The sequence below is a fragment of the Halyomorpha halys genome, unplaced genomic scaffold (genome assembly GCF_000696795.3).
Source record: "Halyomorpha halys isolate HHAL.00 unplaced genomic scaffold, Hhal_1.1 Scaffold213.1, whole genome shotgun sequence".
In the NCBI taxonomy this organism is placed as follows: Eukaryota; Metazoa; Arthropoda; class Insecta; order Hemiptera; family Pentatomidae; genus Halyomorpha; species Halyomorpha halys.
In genome coordinates, this window is record NW_027116617.1 from 340,888 (window position 1) to 351,440 (window position 10,553).

A 10,553-nucleotide genomic window follows, 5' to 3' on the forward strand; every position below is an offset into this window, starting at 1 on the left:
AGCCCTGCAAAGTGGGGCGAAACGTCGGAAAATAAATAGTTGTAAACTATTTTTGTTTCTCTTTTGACCGCAACCCGGACCATCTTCTTATATATCAATTTTTGCGGTCAACTATATATACATATATTTTCAAATTAATTTTAATTACATACCAATATTTTAATTTATGATGAATTCTACCATATGATGCCACTGTACTCATTACTTGTAGTGTTGACAAATAAAAATAAATATCTGCTAATACAGTGCATGCTACAGGAGAAAAAAAAACTGCAATGCCCAGTATACCTATAAAATTATAGAAAAAAATTAAAACCATGTTTATGAAAATAAAATAATAATAAATAAATAAACAAAAACCTGATTAAATTAGTTGCTTGAGAACAAGTGCGTAAGAAAAATATAATAATAAAAAATAAAATAAAATAATATAATGAAATAATGTATTAAAGCTTAATTAATAATGATATTTATTTTACATAAATAAAATAATTATTAAATAATGTTTTATTTAATTATACTATTCATTTGTGATATTATAGTTTACATTATCATTTGTAACTGTTGATATGATTGACTTGTGATAGCTAAAATAAGAAATTTAAACAATTTCAAATTGATTGAATATTTTCAATATGATTTGCATACACTGTGTCAATTGTACCACTTCTAATCCAATCTATTGATGATTAAGACTTAAGTTTATCTTAAAAATTACCATTTTTTTCAACTAAATTTACCTTAACAATAAGAAAGTGTTTAGGATTGACAAACAAAAATGGCTACCCTTTACAAGTTTACCATAACAACAATAAAAGCTCAAACATATTATTATTTATGTAATTAGCTCAACAAAGTGTTTTTTGGCTCTATCTTTTCCACTTTCTGCCTCTCTTACGCAGTGTAATGTCAAGATACAACATTGAATTATAGCTCATAACAAAGAGGAAGAAATACTAAACATTTCACTCACTTATAAAAGCAACTCCAGTATGTTAGTTTTCAAAATATTTAATTCAAATATTCCAAAACTCGTTATCATTCCATTTTTGATGCTATCTAATCCACTTTTTAGCGCCAAGATACAATTTTGAATTATATCATTACAAAAAGGAGCTATTCCTATTCCCTTTTATAACTTAAGCCAGAAAATATTAATTTAATAATGATAATAATAACTACAATAGAATAGCCATTTCCTGGTCAATCCTAGCATGAAAAATTTTATATTGTAATAAATAGGAGAGTATGAGCTCACTCAATCGGATCGACACTGCCAGGATTGTTGAGCTACTGTAATCTCCTACTTTATTTTCCAATTGGAATTTAAAAATTTTCCTGCTAGAATTGAACCTTTTGTATAGAAACTTTAAAGTTAGAATTAACAAAAGTATTATCCTCAATACTGTAGTTTAGGCATGCAGAACGTGGCCTTTTGCACTAACAGAGGAACAGTTCCTTCAGGTTTTTGAAAATAAAGTATTACGGAAAGTATATCCTGTAAAGTATTGAACCAAAAAAGGATGAGTTAACTGAAGAATTTAGAAGGCTAAGCAATGCCAAAAGTGAGGGAACTGTTCCCGGTATATATGATTCAGGTTATAGCATTGCGATGAATAAAATGGGCATGTAAGGTTGTAGGGCATAGTAATGAATGGATCCCTAAAATGTTGGGATTGGTGATGGGGAAACATCCTAATATATGTATATTCAAGGAATACATAATATAAATCCTGTTAACATAAGAATATGTAAAACCACCATACCTAAAGCAGTTCCTTGAGCAATGGGTGTACCAGGCTTTTCTGATGTATCAGGTATATCTAAAGTGAAATGAGAGAATGTTGCAACTATTGACATCATTATGGTTGAAGACCAAACCCAATATGAATAATAACAGTACTTTTTCCCATCAGTAATCCTTAGAAATACATTTGGTGACCTGTAAACAAGAAATAATAAAAAAAGTGGCCAAGTATTGAAGGATCAAAAAATTATGAAATATCTTTACCTAAATGTTTTCCAGATATAAAATCCAAAACTAGCCAACCAAAAGTAAGCTCCAATTAAGCTGATAAACATAATTATATCTGAAAATGAAATGAATGAATTAAATAAATATATATAAACACAAAGGGACGAAAATGAGTACATGCTTTGTATGAAATTGCTATTAAGAATGCATATGAAAATAGATGAGGAAATAACATCATAAAAATATAAAGGTATTTTGGATATAATTTGATTTGATATCTATGGAGATCGTGGAAATATTAAAAATGTAAATTGTTGGCATGAACAAAATATAGATTTTTATTCTATTAAATGTAATGATTTTATATGAAGAGGAGGCTGATTTAGTCATAATTAAATGTTGTTGGAATAATAAGAGCTAAAAAGTTTAAGATTTGTATTATAATCTTAACTTCATAATTATTTACAATTTATAGATTATTCATTTATTAAATTGAATTATTTTATATATTGATTTGCACTTCATATAATGATTCTTATTACTATTACTAGAAATTTTTTAGTAATATTTGCATTTAATAATAGCTCATAATTTGCTCAAGTACAAGAATAAGGGTAGTCCACTGGTTGCCTGAATGAGGGTGATTTGGGACAGCATTGTGTATATGTGACCTGCAAATACACATGAAATTAAAATATTCAGCAAACTGAAGTTTATTAAAAAATAATAAGCCCCTAATGTTTTGTTTTGAATATAAATTTATGTTCAAATAGTGAAATTAGTTTTAAGATATATTCAATTAACTGATACAGTAGCCACAGAAGGCAGTTTGGCTTGGGAGAGAAATTTTGGCATATTTGTAAATATTCTAAAATGTATTTTAGAACTGGATTGTGATTCAGTGAAAGATATAACTAATTAACATAACAATTCCTAAAGTGAAATACACTTGTCTAATAATAAATATAACCATGGTAAGAATAAATTTAAAACTTAAATGATTAATATTAGCTTAATTATACTCATGTGTCTACCGGTGGGTGAAATGGTGGAAGCTACAGAAATGAAAAACATCAAGTAGCTAATCTATTGATAAAAAAGTTAGAGGACATCTAAGAAATGTTTAATATATCAATCATCATGATGATTATTTATATTATTTTGTCATGTTTTTGTCTAAATTTAACTTTATGTATTAATTTTTAATGGTATAAAATGGTACAAAACATCTTAAACTGTTGAAAGGCCTTAGGTTGACATTAATTTGAAAACTTATTAGACCTGAAAGATACTGAAATAATACTCGGGCTTTTAGAAGGAACTGTTGTTTTTCATATGCCCATAATGTTGAAGGTTCAACATCTGAAAAACTGGCCAATTATATGCCTGCAAAGAGAGACCTACTATACATTAAAAAGAGAAATCAAGGGGTCCTGGGACAAATCTTCCCGGGCCTCCATCATAAATTGAATTCACCAATTAAACTCAACCAGGACCTTTATAACTTATGCAACAAGCAAATAATATAAGGATATAACATACTTATTGTATTATATAATGTGAATTCTATCTGTCTCTCTCCAACCTTTGACAGTTTCTACTACAGTAATTTTAAACTCTAAAAACTCAGTTAAAAACAGATATGGTGTTGCAATAGTGATCTTGTGTGTAATAGGAAGAAAAAAATAATACGTCTCTGGCTTGTTCATTTATGGGTCTGTCCATTCAGAGAGACACAGAACAGTGAATGTGCATATTAAACAAATGATTTTTGACTTAAAGAAATTCACATGTATCCATTAATGGAAACATGTCTCAGGAAATACTTATCAGATCCAAGTGAAACAAGCATTTCGAAAAGGAATATACATGCTACAACTTGTCCTGGGCTACAAGCTGTGTTTCAAAAATTACAAAGAAATAAGAGGTTGTGAAATTTGAAAAATAATAAATAAGTTTTGTTTATTTGTGTATCTTTGCTGACTGCAGCCCTCACCATCTTCTACTCAATTCAATCTACAGTCAACTATTATCAACTTAATAGAAATTCAAAAAAGTTTCTGATTTTCAAGACCAGACCAAGCTCTTCTAACCAATTCATAGCTTTAATTAAATATTTATGATTCTAATTGGATCTGGAATCAGACCTAACACTTTCAGGAAAAATATTCATAGTATTATAATTAAGAAATCAAGAAGCAAAATACTGTGATAGCAATTCAAAATTGTAAGAAGGAAGCTTTTTAATATTCTGTTAAAATGGAATTTAAAAAGAATTAATCAGTTGTAAAAAGTAATTCAGTATTTTTATTTGATAAGATAAATATCGGAAGATTTATAGTTGAAGGTGTCTCATAGATTAAAGGAAGATAGTCCGGGTAGTGGTTAAGAAAGGTACAAAATAATAAAAAATAAACTATTTATAGTTAACCTGTTACCAGGTGGTACCATTCTTGACCACCACCCGGACTATCTTCCTACAGTTTGATAAGATAAATAAAAATAATTTTTTACTTGGAATGGAATTTTTTTTTTTTACTTTACCTGCAACCAAAAACCCAACTGGACTAGTAAACTCCGTAAATATCCTGCATGTGTCTGCAGCCTGAGCTACAATTAGACAAACACACATTGTTGTGATAATATTTCCAACCATATCTCGTAACTGCGGTAAAACAAAATGGACTATTGCCACAGTCACATAGCACAAGATGGCTATGATATGGAAAACGGGGTCCAGTATTTTACGGAGAATGAAGTCGGTATCTTTCCACGACTTAGAAACATCAGGTGGACAAACTATTGCATAATCAAAGGTATTACCATTGAATGTGACCTACAAACATAAAAATAATTTAAATATAACAGGATCTTATTGTTATTTTATAATATTTATACAATAATAAATTATTTTGAGAAAGTAACAGATTTTAATTAATTGCAAAAACATGAAGAATTCAAGAATTTCTTGAATATTTTCAGTGCTATGTGCAAGATATGAAGTAATATAATAAAGGTCATTCAATCATAAGCATTATTGAAAAAAATAGATCTAAATTAGTATTCAATAGTTATTAGTAGTCAGAAATAATCATATGAATACATTAAACTGGCATGACTGTCAATAAATATTGAAATTCAAGTATTTAAAATTTAACTAATAAAGTACCGGCTTATGGAGTCAAAATTGGAAAAAATAAAAGTTAAGTTAAATTTTTTTTTCTAAACAATCATCTATATCTCTGCTATTAATGACCATAGATGATTAAACTCTTATGCACTAAGAATGAAGAAAAATAAAACAATATATTTAAAGTCTAAAATAATGAAAATTTCAACAATATTAAATTTTATTGAATACTGGCTGTGGAAGTGACTAGAAGGAAAGTTACAAATTCTATGTCCTGAGCATGAATCCACTGTTAACCCCAATGATTAGGTTTACATAGTGAAATTCAGCGATTGGATGTGAAGTGGGGGGAGTAAAATGGCAATTTAGTAAATATAAGTTTGATTAAAATTCTTGATTGATTGAGTTAACAGTTCAGATATGACAATACAATGAGAATGAGAAGATGAAAAACAGTTCTAAGGAACGATTACAAAAACTTATTCCTGACCATCATTTTTATCAAAATTAAAGTCTCCGCTTAAATCTTCTTGAATTTATAAAGGAAAAAATCTTATCCTAGATATTTTTGGGTATACAAAACACAGTTACTTCATAATATAAAATCTCATCACTTTTATACATGATCGATAAAAATAAAAAGGTAAATTAGGGAAAAATATTTTAAATGTAATAACTGCATTATAGTACAATGGATAATTAAACAGTGTACAAGGAAATAATAAATACCTTTTCATTACAGTAAAATCCCAATCGGTAGTCATGTTGTAAAACTTCTTCTTGATTTAATTCTTCATCTGAAATACCCTGTTCAGCTGTAATGATGTAGTGCCTCAAAGTACCATCAGGTAACAGCCTCAGTTTGTCAAGAGCTTTATGGTAAACTTCCCATGATTGTCGATTTCCACAAGAAGGGATTCCAGTTAAAATTTTGTAATTAATGTTGGAAACAGTTCGTCCATTCTCATCCATAAATTGAGGTTCCCATTCTGTTTCAGTCGTTTCATTAACCGGGGCACAATTTTTATCAACAAAAATTTCACCTTTTTTACAACATTTCTGAACTAAAACTGGAGGTTTTTTTCGTGGTGGAGGTATATTAGATGAAAAAACATAAGAAAATGAAATAATAAATAAAAACAGTACCTCCATATCGAAGGGAGGTTACAAAAACTTAGCTACACACAAACAACGCAAGGAGATTCCTGAATAACTAAAATTACAAAGAGACCAAAGTATATATAACATGATTAGTATTTCTTATAAAAGCTCTCTGTACATATCTATTTTTTTTTTAAACTTTGAAAAATGTTATTAATGCTAGTTAATAACATTTATGTAATATCATGATATTACTTAGGTTATAATTCAACATCATTTGTACAGAACACTAATATTTGCCAATGGATCAAGTATTAAAACATACCTCTTATATATTTTAATATATCCCTCATTCCTCCTCCTCCTGTTTTATTATGATAGCCTCGTTTATAGTGGATTGTTAGGTAAGCAAGAGATGAGGGTAAAGAATTAATGAATTGTTTTATAAGATTCATCTAAGGCATCCCTAGACACTTTCATGTCTCTAGTTGCTACGCCGAATTAAAGTTGCTTCACCCTCTTTTCCGTCGGAAATACTTCCTTGATTCGTATATGTTTAGAGTCTTTAAACTAAAAAGCTGTCTCTGAAATCGGTCCCAGTATGTAGTCGTCCCAGGTGAACCTCCATCTAAAACCCTCTCCCTTTCCTGTGGTGTTCCTCAAGGCTCTTCTTTATCTCCTACTCTGTTTGCTATTTACATTAATGACCTTCCCCTCTAGATCCATTACTCGCAATACCACATCTATGCAGATAATTTCCAAATATACCTGTCCTTCTCGCCTTCTGACCTATTACCAGCCACAGAGAAACTTCAAGCAGATTTGGATGGGATTTGCGAATGGGCAATAGCTAACAAGTTGAAGCTAAATGCGGAGAAGACAAAGGCAATCTTAATAGGCTCCAATCATGTCCTTAAAACTATTCCTAATATTCCAACTCTGTTTCTACATGATAATCCCATCAAATTTTACCCCACCATCAAAAACCTGGGATTAACCTTCGATCGAACAATTTCCTGGAAAAACCATACATCCAATATCTCCCGCCATACCTTTTCAACTTTAAAACGTTTAAATTACCTCCGCCACCATTTGAAACTCGTTGGCTCCTGGTCACTTCTCTAATATTTTCCCACTTCGACTATTGCTGTACAGTATATGGGGGCGTCTCTGGGGATCTCGAGGCGAAATTAAAATGCTTGATTAATTGCTGTGTACGATACATCTTCGGGATCCCGAGGGACGCCTCTGTTTCCCGTTTTTATGCTGAGTTGAAGTGGCTTTATCCTTTCTACTGTCGTAAGTATTTCCTGGCTTCTTCCATCTTCCAAGTCATCCAATCACGCCGTCCATCATACATCTACGAGCTCCTTCAATTCAAATCCTCCATACGTTCCCGCAATACCCGTTCACGATCTTCAGATTTATACACAAGGGCCCACCGAACCGCTGCTTTCGATAGATCGTTCATTATCCGAGCCTCATCCTTATGGAACTCCATCCATTCCAACATCCATCGCGCAAAATACCCTCCCTACCTTTAAATCCCGCTTGTTCAATCATTTCCTATCCATTCAGACTATTATATCACTCTTAATTATTTTTACATCGTTTTCTTTTCTCTTTTTATTTATTCATTGTTTTTTTGTTTTTTTTTATTGTTCAACTGATAAAAGTGAGAAAGTAACCTATAATTATTTTTTTTATTATGACTGTTTATATTTCTTTGTATTTTTTGTTTAAGTATTTCTGAGGTTCCTCAGCCCTCATCTATTGATTTTTCTGTATTATTCTAAAGGAACTCGTCCCAGAATAAATAAAGTATTATTATTATATCTTTTGAAGATTTCCTTGGTTACATGTATATTTATGTTATAAAAAGTATATATTTTAGACCTGGAGGGTAGTATAATTGTGTTTACTGCATAAACTCTATAAAGCCAAATTGCTTTAATGCTCCATTAAACTGAAAATGTTATTTGTGTGATAGTGCTGTCACGAAAGTGAGACAGTGTCACAATTTCCTGTCTGCATGTTGACAGTAAACCAAACCTAACCTAAACCTATTTAGGTAATTTTTATAACGTTAAAAAACTTTAAATTTGAAATAATCACAACATAAGAATACTTAATAGGACAATGTTTTTTCCCCCAATCGTCATTACAACTGATAAGATAGCTCAAGTATGATAGTTAATTATTAAAGCGTAAATACGTGGCAGTTCCTTTAATACCAGTATATGTATTATCAAATACCACACAAGATCCAGGTCGATGCTATTGTAACATAAGTGAATTCTGTTATGACGGTGTAGTGACACCGCTACCTGCAAGCTTAGACTGTAAATATTACAGCCGTCAAAACCCTCCGGGGTTGCATTGCTTCTTCTTACCTACAGGAAAGTACCCAGTACGACGAAGTTACCATCCTTATCAACTACATTACCTATTTTGAACACGCATTATCGATGCTTTCTGTTCAAGAGTGCCTAATATTATCAATTAAGAGTCAGATCTTACATAACTACCTCGACAACGGCATACCACTAATACTAAACAAGTAAATGTGTAGTATTTTTAATATTACATACTCATGGCTTTTCAACCAACTAACTGTTTGTAGCAGTCCATTAACAGTTTTATATTAGAAGGTTAAATATATTATTTTATCATTATGTTATTTTATTATTTATTTTTCATACAGATAGTCTGATTATGTTCATTTGTCTATCCTTTTGTTTGTATATATTTTAAGAGTTTTTTTTTTTATTTTATTTTACTTATTTTTTTTTTATTTTTTTATTTTAGTATGTATGAGATCATTTATCAATATTACCTATTGCCCACAACTGTGTGGCAGATTGTAATATCTATCAATAAATAAATCTATCAATTTAAAAAAAAAAAAAAAAAAAAAAAGAAGGTTAAAGGCAATCTCGGACCCTGTTGTAGGGATTGTTGTAGGGAGGGAAAGGCGCTGTCCGTACCGGGCTCCACTTATAATAGGACCCGAAAAGATTTGTTTGTTTTTTTTGTAGTTGTTAAACTTACAAGCTGTGAATTTTATTTGATTGAATGATTTCTTGATCTAAAAAATTGGATGGTTTTTCTTTTATTCGAGTGATTTCCTTATTGTGAAAAAATTACATTATTTTTTTTTTTATCAGAAGAAAACACCATTGTAGTAAAAATTTCCTGTGTCCTTCCTTTTCTTTTTGATTGGGATTTTTATTAAGAAATGCACCGGGCACCAAATCATCCAAGTACGCCACTGCGAGGGTTTAAGAATGCTATGGACGTTCTAATATAAACTTGTTTGTTATTGGACTGCTACGAACCGTTAACTAATGTTTGACTGGTTGGTTTTTGCCAGTGAAGAAAATTTTACTGTGTTAACAAAGCTGGTCTTCAGTTGTATGATAGATTTTTTTCTATGGTGGCAGCTTACAAGATCAGTTTTCAAACTGATGCTATTTTCAAATGGCAAAAAACAGGGCTAAAACTCTATTTTAATTAAATTATGTGAGAGTAAAAACTTCTTATTAATTAATTAATTTGGTTTGTATCTTTTCTTAATTTATTTTGATAAATATATTTCTTTTTCTGGTTGAAGTTCTTTTTAATTGTATTCATAATATTTCTTCAGTGTTTTTGTCTAGAAGAATGATTAAAAAATACGGAATTACCTTCTAAAGAAGAAAATTCAGTTAAATATTTCAAAATTAGGTCCCGACGTAAATTGAAAAGGATCTGATGGGAGTTTGTTCATTTCTTAAGAGAGAGCAAGATGCGGAAGTAGGCAGCTATCATCTAAGCATAGCAGCTTTTTACTTCCAGCATAATTGCTTGCCGTTTTCGAAAAACCTTACCAAATGAAAAACTTAGCACTGATTATCAAATTTAACATACCTAGAGGATAACACAGGTGCAAGGGCTGGAAGAGATTGAAGAAATAACATTACAAAGTAAAGAAAGAGCTTCGTTGAAGCATATTTGTAGCACTCTGTTAACGGAATATTCACTTTTATTGGATGTGATAATTACCGTGAAATCCTAATTGAAGTCTGTTTTGGAAAGTTAAACAGATTTATTTTTCACTGAATTATTTTTTTAATAATTATGAAGAAGATGGTCGGAGGAGCGGTCAAAAGAAAAAATAAATAGTTGTTAACTACTTTTTGTTTTCTTTTGACCGCACCCCCCGACCATCTTCTTCATAATTTGAAATAATACGCCCAATCTGTATATTTAATATTATTTTTTATCAAATACAATTAATTGCGACACCTCTCTTAATCACATCCGAGGTTTCGCCTCGGGAATCGATACTTCTTGCTATGCCACTGA

At 30.5% G+C, this 10,553-nt stretch overlaps 1 protein-coding gene across 1 annotated transcript in view; it reads right to left on the reverse strand.

The window, feature by feature from the left end:
- The window catches only part of LOC106679653 (probable G-protein coupled receptor Mth-like 5), a 10,241-nt gene extending 3,964 nt beyond the window's left edge, over positions 1-6,277 (reverse strand). Inside the window, exons 1-5 of the mRNA XM_014418927.2 lie at positions 5,835-6,277; positions 4,520-4,811; positions 2,012-2,090; positions 1,767-1,942; positions 153-288 (exon numbers count right to left, since the gene is read on the reverse strand). Coding sequence (XP_014274413.1) covers positions 153-288; positions 1,767-1,942; positions 2,012-2,090; positions 4,520-4,811; positions 5,835-6,257 — 1,106 coding nt within the window. The 5' untranslated portion in view covers positions 6,258-6,277. The remainder of the gene's footprint in view (positions 1-152; positions 289-1,766; positions 1,943-2,011; positions 2,091-4,519; positions 4,812-5,834) is intronic.
- Between the last annotated feature and the right edge of the window lie 4,276 nt (positions 6,278-10,553).